General features: G+C 55.3%; 1 protein-coding gene across 1 annotated transcript in view; it reads left to right on the top strand.

Moving 5' to 3' along the window:
• COL27A1 (collagen type XXVII alpha 1 chain) overlaps positions 1-23,105 on the top strand; it is a 135,056-nt gene extending 111,951 nt beyond the window's left edge. The window contains exons 40-62 of the mRNA XM_044265065.1: positions 891-944; positions 1,870-1,923; positions 5,253-5,309; positions 5,466-5,519; positions 6,059-6,112; positions 6,362-6,415; positions 7,236-7,289; positions 7,391-7,498; positions 7,984-8,091; positions 8,962-9,069; positions 12,298-12,351; positions 12,852-12,914; positions 13,309-13,362; positions 13,506-13,541; positions 13,668-13,685; positions 13,934-13,969; positions 14,255-14,281; positions 16,852-16,917; positions 17,410-17,578; positions 18,511-18,620; positions 20,448-20,666; positions 22,033-22,300; positions 22,862-23,105. Coding sequence (XP_044121000.1) covers positions 891-944; positions 1,870-1,923; positions 5,253-5,309; positions 5,466-5,519; positions 6,059-6,112; positions 6,362-6,415; positions 7,236-7,289; positions 7,391-7,498; positions 7,984-8,091; positions 8,962-9,069; positions 12,298-12,351; positions 12,852-12,914; positions 13,309-13,362; positions 13,506-13,541; positions 13,668-13,685; positions 13,934-13,969; positions 14,255-14,281; positions 16,852-16,917; positions 17,410-17,578; positions 18,511-18,620; positions 20,448-20,666; positions 22,033-22,179 — 1,704 coding nt within the window. The 3' untranslated portion in view covers positions 22,180-22,300; positions 22,862-23,105. The remainder of the gene's footprint in view (positions 1-890; positions 945-1,869; positions 1,924-5,252; positions 5,310-5,465; positions 5,520-6,058; positions 6,113-6,361; positions 6,416-7,235; positions 7,290-7,390; positions 7,499-7,983; positions 8,092-8,961; positions 9,070-12,297; positions 12,352-12,851; positions 12,915-13,308; positions 13,363-13,505; positions 13,542-13,667; positions 13,686-13,933; positions 13,970-14,254; positions 14,282-16,851; positions 16,918-17,409; positions 17,579-18,510; positions 18,621-20,447; positions 20,667-22,032; positions 22,301-22,861) is intronic.
• The last annotated feature ends 2,046 nt before the right edge of the window (positions 23,106-25,151 follow it).

Below are 25,151 nucleotides of genomic sequence, written 5' to 3'. Positions count from 1 at the left end.
CCCTATAGAAGCTGCCACCTCTCTCCCTGAGAAAGCACCCCCAAAGCCAAGTATTTCTTTCCCTTTGAAGGGGGCTGTGGGTCTTCTGAAGCCATTTACAGACCCAGATGGATAAGGACCCATTCTGGGGCAGTGGGGGAGAGGGGACCTGCCCCTCAGGAGGGTTTTACAGAACAAGGAGTTTTCCCACTGGAAATGGGCTCATGAGATAGGGCTGCCGATCGCTGGGTGACGCTGAGGCCATCCCCACCTCTTGCTGGCCCGCCCTGAAGGACAGTCCCAGGGCTCTGCTGGCTGCAGAGGGAGGAGGCGGGGGGAGGCGGGCAGGTGAGGCATCTCTGAGCTGCCGGTGTGCAGCATCGACGGGCGCCCGCAGTGTGAGAGCTCCCAGCAAGGTGTGAACACTCCCACCACGGCTGATCCTGTGCCCCCCGTGGGGTGTCCTCGAACACGCCCTTGGGAGGAGATGCACAGGAGCATCCATCACCGGCTGGTTCTACCACACGTACTCAGTAGACGGAAATAAGCCAGAGCCTAGGTAGTGGTAAAATGGAGCAAAATTATTAGAAAGGGAGGAGTTTTGAAAAGATGTCATCTTCACTTTTAATTGATTCAACGGTACGTTCCTATCATTTAACTTTCTATAGCTGCTTCTGTTTAAAATCGGCTCACAAAAGTGAAGATGGTTTAGCCACTCGGTCTTGCGAACCCCCAGAGCTGGGAGTAGGGCGGGCCAGAGGGAGGAGGGGGCCTCAGGGAGGAGCTCCGCAGCCTGGGTTCTGGGCCACGGACCTGCAGGTTGGTGGGGCTGAACTGGACTGCGGCCAGGGCCCGGGTCGCTGCGGTGAGAGCCACACAGCTGTGCCGACACGCATCTGCTCCTGTCCTAGGGCGCTCCAGGACGGATGGGGGCCCAAGGAGAGCCGGGACTGGCTGGCTACAGTGTAAGAAATCTCACCTCCCCCCCTCCCCCCCTCTCAGAATTCTCTCCTGCAGGCAGGGACCCAGGCCGGCCTCTGACTCTGCCCCACCACCTCCCCGCTGAGGCCTGTCCTGGGGCCACGGAAGATCCCTGGTGGGCCCCCAGAGCAGGGGTGGGCAGACAGAAACACCCTCCCCCTCTGCATGCCCTCGCCGAGTCCTTCCTGCCCGCGGTGGGGGCCACACGTGTGTCCTGTCCAGGCGTCGCGCTGGCTGAATGCGGAAGGGAGAAGCCTCACCCCGCTTTTGCATCCAAGCTGGCACCCCTCTTAGAGGAGGCTGAGCCAAACCCTTGTGATACAGTTGGGGGACTAGTCCTCAGAGAGGCTCCGGGCCCACTCAGAAAGGGAAACTGAGGCTTGGGGAGGCTAATGATGGCTTGTTAAGTTTGAAGGTGGGATCCAGTGTCTGGAGGAGACACAGCAGGGAGATGAGGGGGAGATAGGAGGACAGAAGAAGGTCAGGGCAGAGGACATGGGAACCAGAGAGGGGGAACTGGAAGCCCAAGGGAGGAACGTGCGTGTATGCTTCCCGCCAGGGCCTAGGGAAGTCAGCTGGGGCCAGCATTTTGCCCCTGCCGCAGGGGATACACCTGGCTCTCCAAGATCTGGCCTCAGGTCTGCTCCAGGCTGGCGTGAGCTGTGCCCCCTGACCGTCCAAGCGCCCCCACCCCTGAGAAGTCCGTCAGGGACTGACCCGGCCTGTCTGGGAGGCCAGGCCGCAGAGAGGCCCAGGGCTGGCTCAGAGTCACACAGGGAGCTGGGGCAGAGCCAGGGTCCCAGACTCATAGCCCAGGGTCTCCACCTTGGAATTTCTGGCCTTCCTCACTGTGCATCTCAAGCCCTCATTCCCCTATGCTTTTACCTCTTACCATCCTGTTTCCGGCAGGGACACAAAGGCATCATGGGCCCCCTCGGACCTCCTGGACCAAAGGGTGAAAAGGTGGGTGCTCCCTCCCATCTGGGCCGGCAGGAGCCAGTGCCTGGGGCACTGTGGCTGGGGTAGTGCGGAAGTTCATGGTCGGCTCACCCCTGCTCACAGAGCGGCTGGCCAGGAGCCGTTAGACCCACATTCAGCACAGATGGCCTGCATGTCAGGTGTGTGCCCAGCACCAGAACAAAACCACAGGTCCTGCCCGGCCAGGGCTTCCAGTCCCGCAGGAGGGAGGGATGCATCACGTACAGACTATAACCACAATTCCATCATCTGTGTGAATGTGGGCATTGAAGCCTTGCTGGGGAACGAGATCCCCCAGTGAGAGCCGGCGCAGGGCTTAGGACAGAGAGCGAGGCCAGCCTTTCCAGCCAGGAAGGGGCCACTGAGGCAGAGGGAAGAAACATCCATGCCCCACCGCTTGGCTCCAGCTTTGGTAGAGGAGAGAAACTGCTAGAAGAAAGCTTGCTGATGGTTGTGCCCTGCCGCACGATGCAGGTGGGGACTTGGGGTCCGAGGCAGTGGCCTGGGTCACCTTCTGAGGCAGCACCAAACTGGCATTTGAGTCCTACCTTAGCAGCTCAAGAATCCCTGTTCTTGCCTCCCCCCTCGCCCGAAGGCTCCGCCTAGGGAATGCCTCCTAGCAGGTGGCCCCCTGCTATCTCCTCCCCACCTCCAGCTCTGCTTTTGTGAGCTAAGTCAGCAACCCCCTCACTGTACCCCTGGCTTACTGTCCAGCTGGTCCCTGCTCTGCAATCAGTGGGCTTCGACATCCCACAGGAAGCTGTAGGGAATACCGCTCAGCACCCCAAGTCTCCCCCTCAGCCCTGAGTCTGCCACAACTGGCACAGGAGACCCTGAAACAGGGGGAGCCTCCCTCCCCACAGCCACCTGGAGCACCAGGACCGGTTCCTGTGGCTGCTGAGAATGGGATCTGAAACTTAAAGCCGCCCTACTTCTGCTGGAGCCTCGGGTGGGATCCCAGGGTCCCCTGAGCCTTGACTGCCCTGTCTGTTAAGTGGGTGGCTGCCTCAGGAATGCGAGGCTGAGCCGGACGTCCCCTGTATGTCAGCCGTAGGCACTTTCCTCGTGATAAGGTAGTCGATTAGTTCACGCATGCATTCTGCTACCTGACAGGTAGGGTGTGCATGCGTGGTTAGTGATCATATAATATCTTCTCGGCTCTGAGCTGGGGGCTGCAGAGATGCCCCCAAAAGGGTAAACTGGATGCAAGAGCGAATCGCCAGGCACAAGCTGGGGGGTGCTTGAAGGAGGGCGAGCAGAGTCCCAAGGGAGACCCCGAAGCACACAGCCGTGTGCAGAGCTCTTCCCTGGGATTCCTCCATGGCCCTCACCATGAGGTGTCAGTGTCCCACATGGCACATGGGGAAACTGAGTCTCCAGGCTGCTTAAGGACTCGGCCAGGACCAGCGGAAAGGTGGCAGGACCAGGAGGCAGGCTCTGATGTCAGGCTGTGTCTCCTGAGCCAGAAATAGGCCCTTAGATGAGCTAATGTGCTGCTCACCCTGGTGAATTCCCCGTGGGGCACATGTCTACAGAGGGGGTATCTGGAGGGACTGGAGATGAGACTCTGGGAAGAGGAGCAGCTCAGGGCTCCACCGGCTTCCTGCTGCTAAACCTGCGTCCCCAAACTACAGCCACAATGTGGGGAGAGTGGGGGAGATTTGTGTGGCTGGCTTTTGGCTCAGAGCACCCCTTGCTTCCTGTGTGGCCTTGGCTAAGACCCTTCTTTTCCTGAGCCTCCGTTTCTTCATCTGTAAAATGGGCCAGTAGTCATAGCCGCATAGGAGTGCTGTATGGATTCTATGGAACACCTCCCAAAGGGTCTGCCATACGGAATGTTTTCAGTAAACACGGCCCTCTTCTCCAACGTGCCTCCGTCCGGCTGCCTCCCTCCGTAGTGGGACCAAGATTGGGACATAGAGCCATAGAGAGAGGTCAGGGAGGAGAGGGAATCCCCTCTCCCTGGGCCACCCCCTTAGGTACAACTGGTCCGAAGCCTCCAGCCAAGTCCCTCCCGCTTTGAGTCTCTGCCCACAGGAGCCACAGAGGCTCTGGGCCAAGGCGCTCCGGCTGCCAGCCCTCAGGACTGATTTGGGCCTGGGACAGGCTCCAGCCCCAGGGATGGCTCCCTCTCCTGCCTCTCAGGCTTCCCCTTCCACCCTTGCCAACAGCCAGGGGGCCCCGGGCTGCCCCAGCTTGACCCTCCTGCCCAGAATGCACCCCCGTGGGAGGTGACACCAGTTGTCTGGGGCTGGAACATTCCGAGTCCTGGGTTTTGGCCTCTTGCTGCTCTGATCGCACCTTCCCCATAGCTGGCACACGGCCTCTGGCCTCCTGTCTTGCTTGGTGGCCCAGCGCCCAGCGTGGCCTACCAGGGCTCAAGGACCTCCACCCTAAACCTTACGCCTCCTGCAATCCCTCTGACAGCCTCCACACCACACATCGCCCCTGCTGTCATTGTCAACAACAGCCAAATGCATGGCCCCCTACCCCATGGGCAGTAGCGAGCTCTCCTCCCTGGGTCGTCAGAACAGTGCTGCCGGCCATCGCTCTCCTGTTTCACAGATAGGAACCTGTCTCATGGACAAGGATCCCTAACAGGCCCACCGCTGAGTGCAACCTGGGGCCTGCTCCCGGGGCTCCCAACCAGCATAGAAGGTTCCTGTTAAACCTGGCTCTCTGCCTAGTTTATTCCAGCAAAGATGGGAGAAAGGGACTCTTTTTCGGGTCTGACCAAGGCAGCAGCCCACATGGTCTCTCTGTACCTCAGTGTCCTCATCTGTAAAATAGGGAGAATACCGTCACCTGCTTCATAGGGTTGTTGGAAATATTCAGTGAGTGCCTGTGCGGTTGGAATTATTGTCACTCTGTGCTAAGCACCACGCAGGGACTGTTTGCATCATTTCCCAGACTCCCCCCGCCCCCCGCTGCCTCCTGGGTACTGCCATTGTCTCTTTACCCCACCTCTTCCCTGCTCCCCAGCTGAGAAAAAGAGCTCCAAGACAGGAAGGGACCGGATGGGGGTCTGAACAGCTGGTCCTGTGCAAGCTGGGTGTGACCAAGGTCTCCACTCTGTCGGGGTCTGGTAGCCCAGGGCTCCTGCCTGCTGGGGCAGGGGATGCCCAGCAGGGGGCAGTAAAGGGCACTCTCTGGGTTCCGCCGCCCTGGTCCGCCCCTTCCCTCTCTGGTCTCTGTCTCAAGCCCTAAGTAAGCTGGTCTTCATCACTGATGAAGGCCCTTTCCACGCTGTGTGGAGTGTCTGGAATTCCCCAGGTTCACCAGGAGCCAGAAATAAGTCCTGGTTGTGTCCACAGGGGGAGCAGGGCGAGGACGGCAAGGCTGAGGGGCCCCCTGGGCCACCTGGAGATCGGGTAAGCCCCCTTTTCTGTCCCCTGGACAGCCACCAAAGTGGAACTTCCTGCTGTGGCAGGGGGTGGGGAGGGGGAGGCTGAACAGGGGTGAGGCTGTCACAAACATCTAAGAGGAGACCTGATGGCCCATATGTCATTGCCATTCTTGTCATTCAGGGCCCCGTAGGCGATCGAGGGGACCGCGGGGAGCCAGGGGACCCTGGATACCCCGTAAGTATCAAAGTTCCTACCCAGTAGCAGCGTCCGGCACAGCATGCCCCGGCCGTCCTCCGACCTTACCGGCCCCCAGGCGGGAAAACAGCCTTGGCCGGGAGACAAGCCCTCCCTCCCACCGTTAGTGCCCGGCCTGAAACGGAGACCCCCGGAGAGAGGGCTCCGGCCAGAATCCAGGCTGGCAGGGCGTGGGCTGGAGGGGGAGGATGAGGTTGGGGAGAGAGACCCCTTTCTCACATGGCCTCAGTCTCCCCATCCTCTGTGGCTGGGAACAGCTCTCGGACAGAAGCAAGAGACAGACCGCTGAGTGAGCCCTGGGCCCCCACCGGACCTCTCCCCTCCCCTCCCCTGCTCCATCCTCCCCGGCAGGGTCATTTGGCAGCTTTGCAAATGAGCAAGCTGAGACAGGGACAATGACACAGAGCTGGAAAGAGCAAGGGCTTCCGGGACTCCTCCTGATGGGAAGTTGCCCCGCCACCCCCCGCCCCCTGCCCCTCCAGGGTGGGCCCCCTCACCCGTCTCTCCTTGGCTTCCAGGGACAGGAGGGTGTGCCAGGCCTCCGTGGAGATCCAGGCCAGCAGGGCCTACCCGTGAGTGCTGCTCCCTGTCCCGTCCCCCTCCAGCTCCATGTGGGTGGTCAGCAGTGGGGGGAGGAAGGGACCTTCCCTGCACAGGGCCTAGGGTAGTGCACTCTGGTTTCTCTTGCCCTGATGCTGGGGCATCCCCTAGAGCCTGCACCCCCAACCCCCTCCCACCCCTCCCCTTCTAGGCGGACACTGGCCACCCTCCCCGGGAGAGAATCCTGGGGTGGCTTTGCATCCTCTCACCTTGGTTTGCAGGGGCATCCGGGACCCCGGGGACGGCCAGGACCCAAAGGATCAAAGGGGGAAGAGGTAAGAGGACTGAGGTCCACAGGGGACCCTGGGAAGAGCAGACCCCTACCCAAGCCCCAGGCAAGTAGGAGGCTGGGCTGGCGGGTGCCCTACAGGGAGCTTCCTGGCCAAGATCTCTTCGTTTCAAAGGGCCTGATGGAGTGGGGATCACCTGCCCCACTGTCAGGGCCTCCGGGAGGGGGACCATCTGTGGGGCCAGCAGTGGGATTCAAACCCAGGGCAGTCACGCCAGAGCCAGCCGTACCCCACTGAAGAAAATCTGGAGAAGCAGGGGTCCGGAGGAAGAAGGGGTTGGACAGATGCGGGTGGTGGGAACTGAGGGGTGGTCGAGGACTTTACCCCCTTGCACCCAGAGCCCCTGTCTTCCTCCACTGAGGTCAGGCCAGTGCTGTCTTCCTTGCCCTCAACCTCCCTCCAGGGGTCTCCTTCACCCACACACCATCTCCCCGCCCCTGCCCTGCTCAGGGATATAGCCACACTCTTGAGGATCGAAGGATCTTGAAGCCCAGCCAGCCCTGGCCCCAGGCTCCCTCTAGGAAACTGGGAGGGCCTAGAGCCTCTGCAGTAAGGCAAGCCGTAGGGGCTCAGGGGCCAGAGCAGGGGTGAGGACAACACTGTTAGGTTCCATGGCCAGCCCTGCCCCTGGGCTTCTAGGCCAGGGTGATAGGACCATTTGCAGATTCAGATGCTGAGGCCCAAGAGGCAGAGGGGCAGGGCTGGGCCCACAGGAGCGCCCATGCTCCTTTCAGTCCCTTCCAGAACTCCTAGGGTTCTGCCCCTCCTCCAGGCAGCCCCTGCCATGTGCCCCTTGATTTTTCAGGGACCAAAGGGAAAGCAAGGCAAGGCTGGGGCACCAGGACGAAGGGGGATTCAGGTGAGTGACCAGCAGTTTGTCCCCTCCTCTCTGCCTGCCTCCCTCCCTATCCCCATAACCCCCCTCCCAGAGGCCCTCATCAACTTATTTTATGTCCCCAGGGCCTGCAAGGGCTGCCAGGGCCTCGGGGCGTGGTGGGGAGACAGGGCTCCGAGGGTGTCCCGGGCCCAGATGGGTTTCCTGGCAGGGATGGTCAAGCAGGACAGCAGGTGAGCAGGACTTCAGGTTAACTCTTGGTGTCTCCCTTGGGGACAAGATGTGTTGTTGGGGGGAGGGCCTGGGGGGGTGGGGTTCTGCCAGAGGCCATGGGCCAGGAGGAACAGGTGTGGAACCTTGGATGGGGCAGAACCAACATATCCAGAAGTTTCCTGCATGGGACCTGGGAATGTGGCCTGACTACCCATGCCTGTACCCAGAAGGATCCCCCACAACCCCGCCCAGGGGATGGAGCTTGTGGTTGAAAGTTCCCTCCTCCTCCCCATTTACAAACCCCCCGCATCTCGCATCTCTCGTTTCACTGGTCCTGCTCTCCTCACGAAGAGCTCGAAGAGCTCGGATGACCTCCCTCCTGGGGTCTGACCTCCTTTCCCCCAGGTCCACCCAGAGTTCACCCGGACTATGAGACATCTTGCCCCCTTGGCTGCCTTTGTTTCCTGAAACATGAGAGGTCCTCCTTTGCCCTCTTTCTTTACAGGGGGAGCAGGGAGATGATGGGGAGCCTGGCCCCATGGGCCCTGCTGGGAAGAGAGGAAATCCAGGTGTGGCCGGCTTGCCTGGAGCACAGGGGCCCCCAGGATTCAAGGTCAGACACCTGTTAATCCACGTAGCTGCCTTCCCATCTTTCAACCTTGGTACTAACTATAGTGACACTGATTATAATGCTCACCTGGGCACCTGTGTCCCAGGGCCTGTGTGAAGATGGAGTCCCTGGCTCTGATGTTTCTCTGGGGTCCCTGCCCCAAGCTTGAACCTGACTTGAGGGAAAGTTTATCCAGGTAGCGGGAAATCTTAGGCCTGTTGAAACAGGCAACCCGTCATTGAGCCGTCCTTGGGCGCCCTCTAGTGGGCCTTTGTGGAACATTGCTGTTGCTTGTAGTCAGGACCCTCTTCAAAAAGGCATCTTTTTAGTTAAGTTTTGCCAGGGGGGAGGGGGTGGGGCATGAGTCAATCTGAACCCAGGCCTACACGCAGAAGGGAAGATTGAGATGGATGAATCAGACATGGCTCCTCTGGTCTTCCCCAAGCACCAGGTTTAGCTGGGGAAAGACTGGAACCCTCCGTGGGAACAGCAGGCAGGGGGAGAGGTGGACCTTGGCCCAGGGAGGATTGAAACATGGAGAGAAGGGGAGGTGGCATCCCAGGCAGGAGGAAAGGCTGGAGCAGAGGTGTGGGCGAGGTGGGGGGGGGGGCGGTATTGGCTAACTTCAGGGTCTGCTGGGAGGAAACAGCGAAGAGGAGAGGCGGGGTGGGAGCGTGGAGGGCAAGTTGGAGCTTGAATTCGAGTCAAGAAAGAGGCTTTCCTCTTAAGGAGGCTGAAATTCTGAGCCCCAGCATCCTGAGAGGTCAGCCGACCCTGTGGTATCACTATTCTGTATCCCCTCGGCCCCCCTCCCCCTCCCCTAGTACCGTTTTCCCTTTTGGTCATTTGGTTTTTTGTTTTTTTTTTTTTAAGGGTGAAAGTGGGTTACCGGGACAGCCGGGTCCTCCCGGCAAACGAGGGACAGCGGGTGGAACCGGGCTTCCTGGGAGCCAGGGGGAGCCTGGATCCAAAGGCCAGCCGGTGAGTAAGCCCCAGGGAATACAGATGTTCTCACACTCGCGTGTACACACTCATGTTCACACATGCACACACAGGCCCGGAAGCCTCCCGCCTGCTCTGTGACAAGGACAGAGTGACACCCTCTCTGAGCCCCAGATACTCCTCTCCCTCCTCTGAGTGGGGGGTGGGGGGGGAGGCTGAGACATGAGATCTGAGTGGTCCCTTCAGAATGAGGGGGGTGGATCACGACCTGAACCAGAAATAGCCTCACATCCAGTAAAGAAATTCAATCTGTGGTTTAACAAACATCTCGCAAGGAACACTCTGGCCTCAGATGACTTCACTGGAGAATTCTTGTCAAAGTTAAGGGAAGAGGTAATACCGATTCTGCATAAACTCTTCCAGAAAGTTGAAGAGGAGGGAATACTTGTCAGCATACTCTACGAACCTAGGCTGGACATGGCAAGAAATCTCCAGACCAATGTACCTCAGAAATATAGATACAGAAATTCTCAACACGAGTTTAGAAAAACCAATCTAAGAATGTATTCAAAAGATAGTACATCTAGGGGCGCCGGGGTGGCTTAGTGGGTTAAAGCCTCTGCCTTTGGCTTAGGTCATGGTCTCAGGGTCCTGGGATCGAGCCCCGCATCTGGCTCCCTGCTCATCGGGGAGCCTGCTTCCCCCTTTCTCTCTGCCTGCCTCTCTGCCTACTTGTGATCTCTGTCTGTCAAATAAATAAATAAAACCTTAAAAAAAAAAAGTACATCAAGACTAAATGATGTTTATCCCAGGAATGCAAGGATGATATAACGTTTGAAGATAAGTCAGTGTAATGCACCATATTAACAAACTGAGAAAGAAAACAAACCCATTTGATCCTACAGTGGATGCAAGAAAATCATTTGACGAAATGCAACTCCATTTCTGATAAAAGCGCTCCGTACCCTTGGTAAGGAAAAAGGAGCTTCCTCAACTGGGAAGAGGGCATTTGTGAAAAATGGGTGGCCAGTATCATACTTAATAGTGAATGGCTGAATCAGTCAAAGAAGAAACGAGTTGAAGATACTTGTTCTCGCTTCTGTTCAACGTTGTGCTCACACTTCCCGCCGACGCCATGAGGAATGAAAAATAAAGAAAAGGCACTCACATCAGAAAAGAAGAAATGCATATTTCCATTTGTTGATGAAATTATTGTCTAGAGAGAAAATTCAGTGGAATCCACAGTCCAGCTATGAGAACAAGTGACTCCAGCAAGATGGCAGACAGCAGCACCAAGGAACTGTGTCTCTGTACACCAGCCCCCATCAGAGCCCAAAATCTAAAAGGCAATACTGTTTATAATAGCAGAAAAATAGGAAATACGTAGAGATACCTGTGACACTAGGTGTACAAGACACGTGCATTGTAAAACTGAAAGCATTTCTAAAATCTGCTGGGGAAGACCTAGGTCAATGGAGACGCTGCGTTCACTGGTCAAAGACTAAGCATTGTTCAGATGGCTGTTCTCCTCCAGTTGCTGTATGGATCTAACCCAATCCCAATCCCGATCCCGATCCCGATCCCATCAGACCTTTCTCGTGGAAAATAAGAAGCTCTGTCTAATTTATTTGGAAATGCAAAAGGTATAGAAGAACCAAAGCAAGTTGAAAAGGGAAAAGTTGGGAGCCTCCTGGTAGTTGATTTCAAGACTTATTATATAGCTACCGTAATCAAGAAGGGAGGGTATTATCATAAATATACTAATTATTGATCAAAGGAACAGCATAGAGAGTTCAGAAATATATTCACAGGTTACATGGATAACTGATTTTTGACAAAGTTGTGAAAACAACTCGGTGGATACAGAAGAGTCTTTTCTAGCCAGGATAATGGGAGACCCTATACCATGTACAAAAGTGAACTCAATCCTAAAATGCTAAAACTTTTAGGAGGATGCATAGAATAAAGTCTTGGAGACCTCGGGTTATGCAAAGGTTTCTTAGGTATGACACCATAAACGTGATCCATTTAAAAAATTGATAAACTGGACTTTATCAAAGTTGGAATCTTTTGCTTCTCCAAGGGCAAATGCTGTTAAGAGAAATGACAAGACAAGCCACATACTAGGGGAAAGTGAAAATTATGTATCTAGTAAAGGATTTGTGTCTGGAATACGTAAGGCATGCTCAAAACTCAATAATGAGAAAAGAAGCAGCCCAATAAAGAAATGAAGCAAAAGACTTGAGCAGACATCTTGGAGAAGGTTGCACAAATGGAAAATCAGCACATAAAGGAAACTCAGTATCGGTAGTCATGAGGCAAGCGCTCATTAAAGCCACAGTGAGGTACTACTGCACACCTGTTAGAATGGTAAACATTTAATTGTTTCTGAAGATTTTGTTTATCTGAAAGAGAGGGCAAAAGTAGGGGGAGGGGCAGAGGGAGACAAGCTGATGCCCTGCTGAGCAAGGAGCCCGACACGGGGCTTGATCCCAGGACCCCGAGATTATGACCTGAGCCAAAGGCAGACGCCTCACCAACAGAGCCACCCAGGCTCCCCAGAAGGGTAAAAAATTTTAAAGACTGAACAGATCAAGTGTTTTCAAGGATATGGAGCCACTGAGCTCTCCTCCTCTGCTCCCGGGAACGTAAAACGGTACAACCGCTTTGGAAACCTGCTGGGCAGTTCCGTTAAAAGTTAAGCATATAATCCAGGCCTCCAGAATCGTTTACCCCCAATCACTCCCCGCAGTGACCTCTGTGTGAGTATGAGCAAGTTCCTGCCCTCTGAGAGCCTCAGTGTTCTCATCTGTGAACAGGGCGTGTTGTGCCTCCCTGGGCAGAAGTTGGAACACACATGCGTGGTGGTCCCTGCAGAGCTCCTGGCACGTAGAGCCGCACAGTTAATGGGCTGATGTCTGAGGAACACGGTCCTTGATAGGCTTTCCCACGGGTGGGACCCACTGTGGGTCCTCTCATTCTCTTCCTTGAAGACCTGGGACAGGAGGTCCTAAGCGTTCTAGAGCCTTCCTCATGGAATCCCTGAGCTGGCCTCCACTGTCTGGTGCGACAGAGGGCACAGGCCCGTGCCCCCTCCGAGCCCAGGCTGACCGGTGTCCAGCGTGTGAGCTGTCTACACTCTTCCGGTTGCCTGGGGATGGAGTCGGTGATGTCCGTGGGAGGAGACAGGCCCAGGGGGCCCGCGTGATCGGCTGGACATCGTTGTGCTAGCCCGACTCACCCCACGTCGTTCCGCTCTCCCCGCAGGGTGACTCTGGTGAGATGGGCTTCCCAGGAATGGCTGGCCTCTTCGGACCCAAGGTACAAATTCCCACTCTGGCCTGCTCCTGTTGGGGTCCCATCCACCCACTCCCTGGTTGGTTTCTCCATGTGCTCGCTCGACAAAGATTTCTTGCGCGCTCACGGTGTGGGCTGGAAAGCCTCCAGAATCAAGCAGGGACATCCTCGGTCCCCAGAACTCACCTTCCAGCAGACCTAGGTTGTAAGCCTGGCTCAGTTGACCTGCTCTGTGCATTAGGCAAGTTACTTTGTATCTCCAAGCCTCAGTTTTGTCAGCTGTAAAATGGGTATGATAACCATAGAGGGTTATAACCCTGAAGTCAGAGTGGAGGCTTACACCATGCAGCACAGACTCTGCATGCTGATTCCTGCTTGGTAATTGTGGACATTTGTTACTCTCCCTGGAACCTCTCTTGAAAGGGAGGGCAAAGTGTGGCCAGCCCCCAGGGGTCATGGAGCTGCTGGATCCCTGACCCAATGGCCGCCCAGACACAAGATAGCCCTTCCTCTGCCTCCCACAGGGCCCCCCTGGAGACATTGGCTTGAAAGGCATCCAGGGCCCGCGGGGGCCCCCTGGCTTAATGGTGAGTCCTCTCGTGGTCTGTCCTAGTGGGGACAGTCGCCCAGGCCCAAGGCTGGCCAGCAGTCCGCTGGGTGGATGCCTGCTCTGCTCCTCCTGCTCCTTCCGGCTTGAGCCCCCTGCCCACAGCCTCCATCCCCATTGCCATCCCCTTGCTTCTGCCGGTCCTGCCAACTGGGCTGCCATCCAGCTCATTTCACCTGCTCCCCTCTCCCTGCTCATTGCCCCCCGACAAGGCGCACAGGAGGGGCCCAGAATGTGCATGGCTGGGCCCCTGCTTGAGGAAGTCTCCCTTCTGTCACCATGGGACACTCAGGCTGCCGTCTCCTCTCCTGTCCCTGGGACTCTGTTCCCCAGACCCCAGAATGAAGACTCACAAACCTTTGTCTCTCCTTTAGGGAAAGGAAGGCATCATTGGGCCCCTCGGAATCCTGGGACCTTCGGGACGCCCGGTACGTGTCAGGAGCTGGCCGGGAAGACCACAGGGACGAGCTTGTCTCTGTGACCCAGGGCCGGCTCAAGATTCAGTTTCCGCATCTTGGAAATAGAACTTCCTCTCTGAGTCCTCTCTTATGGGGCCTGTGATTTATTGCAGGGTCCAAAGGGTGACAAAGGCAGCCGAGGGGACTTGGTGAGTTGGGGGGCTGGGGAAAGGCAGTGCTTCGGTGGGTGTGGGAGAGGAGGGTTGGGGGCGGGATGGAGGGCAGAGCTCAGCCTGCTTCCCTGACTGTTTCTCTCTGCTTCTGTCCTCCTCCAGGGACTGCAAGGTCCGAGGGTGAGTGGGCTGGGGTATGGGGGCTGGTGGGCCAGGGGAGTGGGGCAGGGTAGGCACTCTGGGCTCCCCTACCCATGTCCACTGACGTCCTCAGGCGTGTTCTTTCCCTCTGGACCTCAGTCATCCATCGGTTCCCCTCTGTACTGGGGGCATCACTGTCCCTTGGGTTTGGGTCTGCTCCAGGAGGTCTGGGGTAGGGAAGGTGGAGGGTCTTTACCCAGGGCCTCACTGTTCATCTCTTCTTCCAGGGTCCTCCTGGTCCCAGAGGGCGGCCTGGCCCACCGGTAGGTACTTGTGCTCAGTGCCCCTGGAACTCTAGGGCAGGAGGCGGAGCTTGGAGTGAGACCCAGGGCTTTGCAGGCAGGTGCTTGTCTTGGCCCTGACCTCACAAGCTTCCCCAGACTTCTAGGAGAGCGTAGAGCGGCCCTGGCCAGACTAAGCCTCCAGAAGAGCAGAGACCAGTTTTGCACGTCCTCTCATGCCTGGATGGCCCCTCCAGGCTCCTGACAGCCCCTGGGACCCCCACACCCAGTCCCTCTCAAATAGTCACTGAGCCTCTTCTTTTGCAGGGTCGGCCAGGGAGCCCTATTCACTTTGTAAGTTGGAGAATGTGCTTTTTTGCCTATTGGGGGTAAGGCCTGGGAGGGCAGGAGGCGGTTGGCAGCTGACCTTTCTGGGTCACCATAGCTAGACCCCTAAGCTAGGCCCAGGATTGCCTGTGAACTTTTGTCCTTCCATCCCGGACCTTGGACTATGCAGCAGCAGAAAGAGCCCAGAGGCAGAGAGTAGGGAATCCAGGTTTTAGGCAGAATGCGCCCCTGACCTTGAACCCGGGAGCTGCTCCGGTGGTTGGGTTCCTGGTCCTGTCACTGTCCTCGGTACAGATCAGCTGATTGCCAAGGGTCTAAACAGGTTCTGGTGTCAATTCAAGCTTTGGGGGTGGGTAGGTGTTCCCCATACGAAAGAGCTGCTGGGGGACAGCAGCTGGGCACCCTATAGTTCAACTCAGTTCTGACACTGTGCACCAGGACAAAGGGTTAGACCCCATGGGGTCCCAATCCTGCAGGACTCCTTCCCCATCCTACCCCGCCCAGATGCCGGCTTGTCACCGGCGCCTCTGACCGACGGAGGGTCCCACACTGCTCACTGGTGTGAGGCTGCTAGAGCCGCTCTTAGGTCAGAGAAAACATTTCACTTACTAGCTTACTGGTTTCTTATAAAAAACACCACCACCTCAGGAACAGCCAGATGGAAGACAGGCACAGGGCAAAGCACGAGGCAGGGGCTGTCAGAGCTCCCGAGCCCTCTCCAGGCAGCCGCTCCCTCCAAACCTCCATGCGGTCACCGCCTGGTAAGCCCTCCGAACCTTTTGGGTTCTCACGGCGGCTTCATTACTTAAGCGTGATGGATGGAATCATTGGCCGTGGGTAAGGGACGCCACTGCCATCCCTTCTCCCGCCCCAGGAGTGAGGGGTCCAGACGGAAGGTTCCCACCCACCTCTCACAAGGTTGCTTCCCTGGGCAAGCTCTCCTTTGGTTACCCAGGGGCTTTCTAAGCGTCACCTCATTAGGGTGACAGAAGACTTTTCTCAGGTTTTAGGAGTTCGGTGCCAGGAAGAGGGTCAAAGACCAAATCTCTTTTTCTTACAAATCACAATATCACAGGGTCTCCTCCCCCCAGATTCTGAGTCCAGAGAGGGTCGGGCAAGGGAGCAGACTGGAGGTGGGTACCAGCCTGAACGTATGGCCCCTCCTAAGACCCCCTGCTCAGAGGCCCCTCCTCCGTTACCACTGCCCCTGTTGAGGATTTATGGTCAGGCCCTGACAGCGCGTCCCGCCCCTTTTGCCCCCCAGTGGCTGAGGGAAACCCAGCAGGAGGAGCCCTTGGGCCGTGAGCCCCTCAGATTCTCTGCTCTTCTCATCTCTCAGCTTCCCACTGTCTGACCCCCAAGTATCATCCATGAAAATGAACAGACAGCCCTGGCCTCGCCTCCACACCCTCCCTAGCCCTTCTCATCACTAAGGAAGCCAGACGGCTCAGGGAAAGTGAAGAGATCCAGACAAAACCCTTTCCCTCAAATATAAATAAATAAATAGATAAATAAAAGGAAAATTCGAGGATTTTAAATTTTGTGCATAGTAGCGGACATACTGAATGTTTGTGGCAGGAGGACACTGTTAGGCGTGCTCCCTCTGGATTAGCTCACTGATTCCTCTCAAGGTTCTGAGAGTTACGGTCATGCCCATCCTCAGGATACTGACGCAGAGAGACTGTAAGCCCCTGCCCAGGCCCTGCAGTCACCAAGTAGCAAGGCTGATATTTGAACTTGAGAAATCCCTCTAGCGTCTGGGCTCTGGGCCACTTGGGCTTTACCCAACATCAGAGTCTCCCTGTCACTGTGTTCACAGTAAGACTGCTTCTGGCAAGCCCCATGCTAAGGGTAGAGTTGCAGGTGTGGGACGGTTACTCAGAGAAAGGGGCCGCCCCCAGCCTGGGGGACGAGAGCACCAGGAAAGAGTTCCTGCGGAAGCGGGCATCTGTAAGATAAGTAGGGCCGGGCTTTTCAATAGCAGCACTTGTGGACATTTGAGGACCAGATGATTCTTTGGTCCCCTGTGAGTGATCGTAGGATGTTTGGGCAGCATCCCTGGCCTCTACCCGCTAGATGTCAGGAGCACCCCCTCCTCCAGTTGTGACAGACAAGAAGTCTCTAAATGGAACCAAATATCCTCTACAGAGCAAGATTGCCCCTGATTGAGAACCTCCAGAATAGTAGATAGACAGATGGAGCAATGGAGGGAAAGAAGAATGTTCCAGGTGATATAAGCAACACATGCAAAGGCCCTGTGGTCAGATAGAGCATGGTGCTTAGCAACTTAGCAGTATAATGGTGTGTCTGGTGCATAGAACATATGTGCGCAAAGGAAGAGAGGCTGGGCCAGAGGCCACAGCACTCAGGCCAGGTCTTGTAACCACATGGAGAAAAAGGGAGAGAAAAGGTCAGCTCTGACTCTCTTTGTAAGTGGAGGAAGGACAAAGAGTTGCACAGAAGACAGGTGACTTGGCCACTGGGCTAAGACCCTTGGTCTCCTTCTTAGTGAGTCCCAGGGGATCCTGGGGTGGTGGTGGGGGGGTAGAATACACACCTGTCATCTCTTTGCACAGCAGCAAGATGACCTGGGAGCAGCTTTCCAGACATGGATGGACACACATGGAGCACTGAAAGCAGAGGTACCCTGAGACCGCTGCCCACATGGGATCCCTCCCTGGGGGAGACAGAAGGGACGGCTCTCGAGTGGTCAATGCCCTCCATGTGGCCTGCCCCCCAGAGTTCCATAGCTCATCAGTTCCCTGAGCCGGAGGCTGGACAAGGTTGGCGTAGTGTCAGCTCTCTTAGGATTCGCGGTCCAGGGAGAGGGCAGCCCAGAAGAGCCTGCTGACTTCCTCCCATCCTGGGGGTGGTCGGCGGAAAGACCACCTCCACTGGCCCCTTCTGGAGGGATTTGAGGCTACTGCCTCGTGTCCTCTCCCCTCCCATGACAGCCCCCACCCCATTCCTGGCCCCTAGTTCCCTTATCTGTCAAGTGGAGGGAGCCCTGTCACACCCCTAGGAACTCAGGGACATCTCCTGAGTAGCAAGAACTTAGGGCTGTGGAGGCTAAGACCCTTGGGCCGGGCCAAGATCTCAGGGGCTGGTGGCCCCCCTCTCTCTCTTCACGACAGGGTTACAACCATCCGGACCGGCTGGTGCTGGACCAGGGAGGGGAGATCTTTAAAACCTTACACTACCTCAGCAACCTCATCCAGAGCATTAAAATGCCCCTGGGCACCAAAGAGAACCCCGCCCGGGTCTGCCGGGACCTCATGGATTGTGAGCAGAAGATGGTGGATGGTATGAGGGCCCGTGGGGTCTGAAGAGAGGGCTTTCTGCCCCTGGGGGTGGAGCAGGTGGGGCAGGGGAGTTCCAGGAGGGGCTGGGCAGAGGGACCGGTCACGTCTTGGCTCCCTGGGACCAAGTTTCTGTCCTTGGGGAGGCAGACTCGCCAGCAGTCCCTTACCTGCTCAACAGCCACTGAGCCTCACAATATGGTGGACCTTGTGCCTCCTGGAGTGTGGGCAAGTGGTTTTGCCCTTTCAGAGCCCACAGATCTGCAAGCTGGGGACAACCGTTTCAGGGCAAGGAAACAAGGGCTTGGGCAGAGCAAGCTCCCAAGGGCCGGGAGGATACAGGGGCTGGGGGAGGGGGCTGTCATGGATGCCCTAAGAGCCAGGATTTCCCCCCTTTCTGCCACACTTCTTCCCTTCACTGGCAAGAAGGTGGACCAGCATCTGGTTGTCCCAGTCTTTCAGCTGTGGGGCCTTTGGCTTCCTCGGAAGCCCTGTGAGGGAACCAGATGCCGGCACAGGTGCCCAGCAAGTGGGAGAACAGCTTCCCCATCCTTCCCAGACAAGCCCCTAGGAGGAGCAGTAGTCTTGGGGTGGGGGGGACATCCATCAACTAGATGAGCCCTAAATCCTTGGGGCTGGTCATTCAGTCTCTCTCCGGCCTCAACTGTCCCCTCTGTAAAATGGACCCTTGACAGTAGCAGTGCGGGCAAGCACTCAGCCGCGTGGCCCCTCCAGGGGTTCTGCCAGCTGTGAGCTCTGCCCAGAGCCTCCCCTTCCATCTCAGTGGCTCCTGGAATCCTTTTCTGCTCCCTCTCCTGACTTCAGGCCCAACTGGGGCTCAGCGGATCCCAAGGTTTTGGGGTCCATCTGCAGAACGGGTCCCTGGGCTCCCCTGCCTCACACACCTGTACCATGCCCCCTCCACGTCTCCTGCAGGTACGTACTGGGTGGACCCAAACCTTGGCTGCTCATCTGACACCATCGAAGTTTCCTGCAACTTCACCCATGGTGGGCAAACGTGTCTCAAGCCCATCACGGCCTCCAAGGTACCTGTCCGCACCCCCATCCGCTGCCTGCGGGCCCTCTCAACGTCCACCTGGCCCTGGGCCACCACCTGCCCAAGTTTCGGTCTGAGCCTCGACCATCATGCTGCACGGCTTCTTTGTGATCCTTGGTTTTCTCACCTACGAATCGGGGGCTGAATTGTTCTAAATCCATGGTTTCTACACCATTCCGTGATGCGTGATATTAATGGTTTTTGTTTCAAAAAGAACTTTCTGCTCCATACCTAAAACGTAATTGGCCAAGCTGGCCAGGCTTGGAGAACCAGGAACCATCTGTGCAAACTAAGTCATGGCGCCCAAGGCATGTATGCAGGTTTAGCTGATGTTCAATGCCTACTTTGCACGTGCCTGTCTTGGGGCTGAGCGCTTGAGGTGGCTTAGGGCTGCTCAACAGCAAACCAGGGTGGCCGGTGGCAGTGGGGCACCCCATAGTGGACTATAGGTCTGTAGGGATGGCAAGTCCTCCATGTGGGAGGATTTAGGCTCCAGGGAGAAGAGCCCCCTGCCTGTAGGGGAGGCGGGGACCCAGACACCCATCCCATCAGCCCTGCTGGGGAGGCTCCAGGAGGTGTCTGAGCCTGACTGGGTCAGACCCAGGATTTGAGAATCTCTATGTGGGCCCACTGGTCAGCAAGTCTTGCTGGGTTCCTACCATGTGCCAGACACTGGGATTCAACAGGAAACACAGTAGCCTCACCAAGGAACACCCACCAGCCGGGTCCTTTCCCCCCTGACACTGATGCTGAGCCAGACCCGTGCAACAGAGTGGGGAGACCACAGTTGGCACCTGCACGGGTGACCATCCCCATCAGAAACAATGACCACCGTTTTGTACTGGTCTCAGCCTATAAATTTTGAACGTGGGGGCTAGACCAGCCCTTGTGGATCTTACTATGATCACAAGATGCCCCTCACGATGAAGAAACTTGGAAAAAATAAAGATTTGTTACTTACGGGATGTGGAAACTACACAGCACACTGGGAACCACCTAGCCAGGTTGCTGGGGGAGAGAGAGAGAGAGTGCACAAGCCTGGGGCTCTGCTGTTTTTGGGGTCCAGGGTCAGGGCCTTAGGGCTTCCTGGGCTCACTCTTAATTGGTGAATTGAAAACATAAGAGTGGGAATTTAAAGCACAGGAAGGCGGGGGGGGGAATGGCCCAAATGGCCAGCACTGGCAATCTTGAAGTTTAAAACAAAGGAGGCTCAGTGTGGGGAGGCAGCTGGGCTCTTCATCTGGCCCGTGGCTGGCAAAGCGTTTATTTAAGATCACAGGCTTTGGGGTGGATGCCTAGGCAATCAAAGCTTCAATCAGGCCCTTGCATCACACAAAGGAAAACCAACCCTCCGGGCTCTCGGGGCACCCACTGAAGCCATGAATCCTGTCCTTGTTTGAGGTCACTGCCATTTCTGGCATCTCGGGACTTAGGAAGGGTTGGGGAGGCCACTTCTCATTTCTCCCGCACTTGAAGAGCCTCTTGGTCTTGGGCTAGTTCCTCTTCCTCTCTGGGCTTTAGGATCCCAACTCAGCTCCAGAGACAACCACCCAGGCCGTCGGGGGTGGATCGGGTGACTGAGGACTCTCGTAGATCTGGCTGTGCCCTCAGGCAGCCCTTGGTGCTTTCCCTTCCTCATCACTCCTTGGCTGTGGACTGGTTCGCACAGACCTCGGTTTCCCTGTGTTGTCTCAAGTGGGCACACATCTGAGAACAAAGCTGGGAAATGCTCCCTGTACCCCCCAGAGAGAGGGGAGGGTTTCCAAGAGGCCCGGCCGGCCGGCCTGGCCCTTCCTCACTGCTGTGTCTGCTGCAGGTCGAGTTTGCTGTCAGCCGGGTCCAGATGAATTTCCTGCACTTGCTGAGCTCTGAGGTGACACAGCATATCACCATCCACTGCCTTAACATGACCGTGTGGCAGGAGGGCACTGGGCGGACCCCGGCCAAGCGGGCTGTGCGCTTCCGGGCCTGGAATGGGCAGATCTTCGAAGCAGGGGGTCAGTTCCGGCCAGAAGTATCAATGGATGGCTGCAAGGTAACCTTGGGGCCCCTCATGGGCCCCTCATGTGCAGACAAGTTGAACAGAGGTGTTTTTATTATAAAATAGTATGTAACAGTTTAATAATACTGGTATATTACATCCAATACTGGTATATTACATCAGTATATTAGATGATACATCAGTATCATCTAGTATATTGTATTAGTAAATTTGAGTACATACATATAATTTTTATCTTTGTGTAATAATTTTATTATAACAGTTTTATAAAATCACTTGTATTCACCGTCCTCTCTGGGAAACTTCAGAGAGGAGATCTGGCTGATAAAAATTCCATAGGCTATTAACTTGCAAGCCTTCTTGTTGAAGAATGTATATCGATTCTCTCTGCCTACCCTCCCCGCCCTGGCCAGGCTAATGTCTTCTTTTAATATTTTTGGTTATTTTTTAAATACCTGAGATTGGGAGGGTTGTTGGTGGAGAGGGAGTCAGAAAGTTGTCCAGAAAACTAGTTTCGCAAGATTAAACAAAACTAGTAATACGCAGTGTGAGTGAAGATGTGGGGAGACCAACAGTCTTGCAGAAAGCTATTTGGAAGAAAACTGGTAGAGGCTTTCGGGGTAGTCGTTGTAGAAATACAGGGATACCCCAGAGATATTGTGGGTTTGGTTCCAGACTGCTGCAACCATGTGAATATTGCAATTAAGCAAGTCTAATTTTTTGGTTTTCCAGTGCATGTATGCGTCGTGTTTACATTATACTGTAGTCTATTAAGAGTGAACAACATCGTGCCTAAAAAAACAATGTGCATATCTTAATTAAAAAATACGTCACCAATCAAAAATGCTATCCGTCATCTGAGCTTTCAGTGAGTCATAATCACAGACCACAGGCCACCAAAACACATGTGAAAATGCTGAAAAAGTTTGAAATGCTGCGGGAATTATCAAAATATGATGCAGAGACGTAGTGAGCTGTTGGAACAAGGACACGGACGCTTGATGCAGGATGGCCACTAACTTTCAGTTTGTCAGAAACACAACATCTGGGGAGCTCAGGAAAGCACAGTGCAATGAAACGAGGTTACGCCCACATATCCAGCATATACGCAGAGCCTCAGAAAGTACGTGTCCTTCCATCCGGCTGCTTCTAAAATCTGTTCTAGGGGACCAAGGAGAGGAGAAGAGCGTGCACAGAGGTTTAGCCAGAATGATACTGGTCATAGCATTCCCTACCTGCATAGACACAGCAGCAGCTGTCTAAGCGGACAAATACAGGTCTTTGCTACAGTGAAATGCCATGTGCCCTGTACAAAGGGTGGGAAAGCTGATAGGGACATGCGCACCTAGATGACGTGGGTCAGGATAGCTTCACGTGTACCCTTTCCTTCTCCACTCAGGTCCAGGATGGCCGCTGGCACCAGACGCTTTTCACCTTCCGGACCCAGGACCCCCAGCAGCTGCCCATCGTCAGCGTGGACAACCTCCCTCCTGCCTCCTCAGGGAAGCAGTACCGAATCGAAGTTGGACCTGCGTGCTTCCTCTGACCTCTGACCTCCTGGCTCCTCTAGGCCTCGATGGGGAGGGACGAGGAGGAGGAGGCAAAAGGAGGGGACCTAGGGGCACGTGGGCCCAGGAGAGGCAGCTCACCTGTCCGGGGATCCTTGGGTAGGCCTCCGCTGTTGTCTGCCCGGTAGAAGTGGCTGGAGGGGGGGGCGGGTGGCAGGGGACTCGGTATCCCTGGGACCAACTCAGTGAGCCCAGCTCAGCCCCAAAGACCAACCAAAGAGCCAGCCAGAGCGAGCTGGGCCTGCGAGCCGCCTGAGCCCTGCGGCCTGTCTCCCAGCTCTGCGGCCACCCCCTGCCCTCCCCAGCTTCCTGCCCAAAGAGCCCCACGTTCCAGCCAGCTCAAGGGGAGGGGCCATCCCGCCAGCTGGACCCTGCCAGGGAGCTTTGATGTGCAATATTAGAGAGGAGACATGAAAAAGGAGAAAAGGAAAGAAAAAAGTATATATATTTTATTTAAACAAACACAAAGAAGGTGCATTACTATTTTTTCACCCGAGGATGAGGTGAGAGAAGGAGCAGCCAGAGGGTGGGAAGCAGTGGAGGCCAAGAGGGGGCGGTGCGACCCACAGGGCAGGGTGGGGGGGGGGTCTCCCGCTAGCTACCTCCCACTGTGAAATCGATGGTGCTCGTTGTCTCCTAGCGTTTGTGATTTTTTTTAAGGAACAAAAGAAAACCCTATTTAAGATTCTGAAGGTGCTACCGTTTATGCCACAGACTTTGAAGAACCATTTCGATGTGGGTTATCGTCCACATTCTCCTATCTCCTCCAAATGACAAAGTTTGGAGACTCTCAAAGTGTTCCTAGTGTCCCCCTTGTGCTCATCAGGTAATCGACTACATGTGGGGAGGGGAAGGAAAAAGGAAGGAAAAAAAAAAAATGCAAAGCCAAAAAAAAAAAAAGAAAAAAAAAGAAAAGGGAAAAAAACCCCAAAAAACAACAACAACAAAAACAACCTACCAGAAACAGAAGCAGAAAAGATTTACCTTTTAATTTATGGACTTTGAAATGTTTGTCCTTTTAAGGCCGGGGGAGGCCTGAGCATGAAGGATTTAGCCTTGGCCTGTCATGACCCTAGAGGGAAGTTAGGCTTATCTTGGAAGGTGGGATCTAGACTGGAGCGTCGGGGGAGAAGCCTTGACCTTGAAGAAACCAGCTGTAAGGGCGGCGTTGGGTCGGCGCTGGCCTTGGAGATAGAATGTCAATTTGGAGCCATCTTACAAGGCCCCCGGACCATTCCCTAAGATCCTCCCTTCCAGGAGCTTGTCCCTTCCAAGATATGGCCATCACTTTTGCTTTTCCATCATTATTAAACCCTCTAGAGACCTGGTGTCATTAGCTCCCAGTGTAAATGGGGGCTGAGGAGAAAAAGTAATTATGGGGATCTCGGGGTTCAGCATGATGGGGAGAGTCCGTGTTATCTGAGTTACCCTCTATTGGAGAACCAGTCAGCACCCAGGTGGGATTTTGAGGTTATTTTAAGTATGGAATTATTTTTCTAGAAGGGGAAATTTTATGTGAACGTCTATTTGTGTCTTGTTTTTTTTTTTTTTTTGTTTCGTTTCGTTTTGTTTTTTTTCCTTCTAAAGTTGTGTCTCTTTGGGAATTGGATTTGATTTTCATTATTTAATACCTCAGTCTGGCCCACCTTCCCCGCCAGACACTTCCGGTGACGCCTCTCCCTCCCGCCCCAGCACAGACGCTCCCCATGGAAGTGTGTTGCAGCAGCTCGGGCCTCATCTCAGCCCTCGCTTCCCCGCACCCCCCACCCCCGCCCCGCACCCCACCCCTGCCAGTCTCCACCTGGCCTCTGTCTTGTTCTTGGGATTTTCTGCTGTCCTCGTTGATGTCTGTCCACATGTCAGTGTGTTAAACCCCCAGTGGGTTCTGTTACTCCTTTTCCCTTCTGGATTTTAAATAAATATTTAAAACTGAGGCAATGGAATGATGCATCTGTGGCTGTGTGCTTCTTCGAAAAGCCCAGAGGGAGGTTTCTGGCCCGTCTGGAGAGAAACAATGCCCAGAGGATGCTGCTTCCCCCAAAGGAGGTGGGTAGGGGGAGGTACTGACACCAGGGCGTGGGGTCTAGGTTCCATGACGCATCTGTTTCTTAGAGTTGCTATAACCGTACCACAAACCTGGAGGTTTAAAAGAGCAGAAATGCATTCTCTCCCAGTTCGGGAGGCTGGAAGTCTGAAATCCAAGTGGTGGCAGCTCCATGATATCTCTGATGTTTCTCGGAGAGGTCCCTCACCTCGGCCAGCTTCTGGTGGCCGGGGCATTCCTCGGCTTCTCCCTGCGCGGATCCGTGTTCCCCTCTTTTTATAAGGACACTAGTCCCCCTGGATGAGACCCACCCTAATGAGCCCATCTTGGCTCGATTACGTCTGCAAAGACCCTACTCCCATGTGAGGCCACGTTCACAGGTAATAAGCTTAGGCCTTCGACGAGGCTTTTGGGGGACACAATGCAACCCGTGACACACAGGGAGGAGGTATATCTAGGTTAACATGAGCCATTCCCTTTTTTTCTGAAGTGTAGTAACATACACAGAAGACACCATTCATCACGTAATATATTCACCCTGTACAACCTGTGCAACCGTCGAGCTCCAGAACATTCTCATCACCCCCAATGGAAGTACCTGTGAAGCAGTCACTCTTCGTTCCCCTCTGCCCACGCCCCTGGAAAACCACTACCCTGCCTTCCGACTTTGCCTACTGTGGCTAGCTCACATAAAAAGAATCCTATTTCAGATTGACGGAATCCTGTTGTGCAGCTGGGAAGTTCAGCCAACTCAGGGTCTTCTCCCCACCACCACCCCGAAAGCTCCCAACAGAGGACCCTTCACCCCTTTTTATGACTCGCTAATATCCCACCATATGGTGGTACCACTTTTGATTAACCATTCACGCACTGATGGACTTTTGGGTTGTTTCCATCTGGAGATGC

This window comes from Neovison vison, chromosome 9 (genome assembly GCF_020171115.1).
Source record: "Neovison vison isolate M4711 chromosome 9, ASM_NN_V1, whole genome shotgun sequence".
Lineage (NCBI taxonomy): Eukaryota > Metazoa > Chordata > Mammalia > Carnivora > Mustelidae > Neogale > Neogale vison.
Note: the sequence above shows the minus strand (reverse complement) of the source record. Positions and strands in the feature narration are given on the sequence as shown.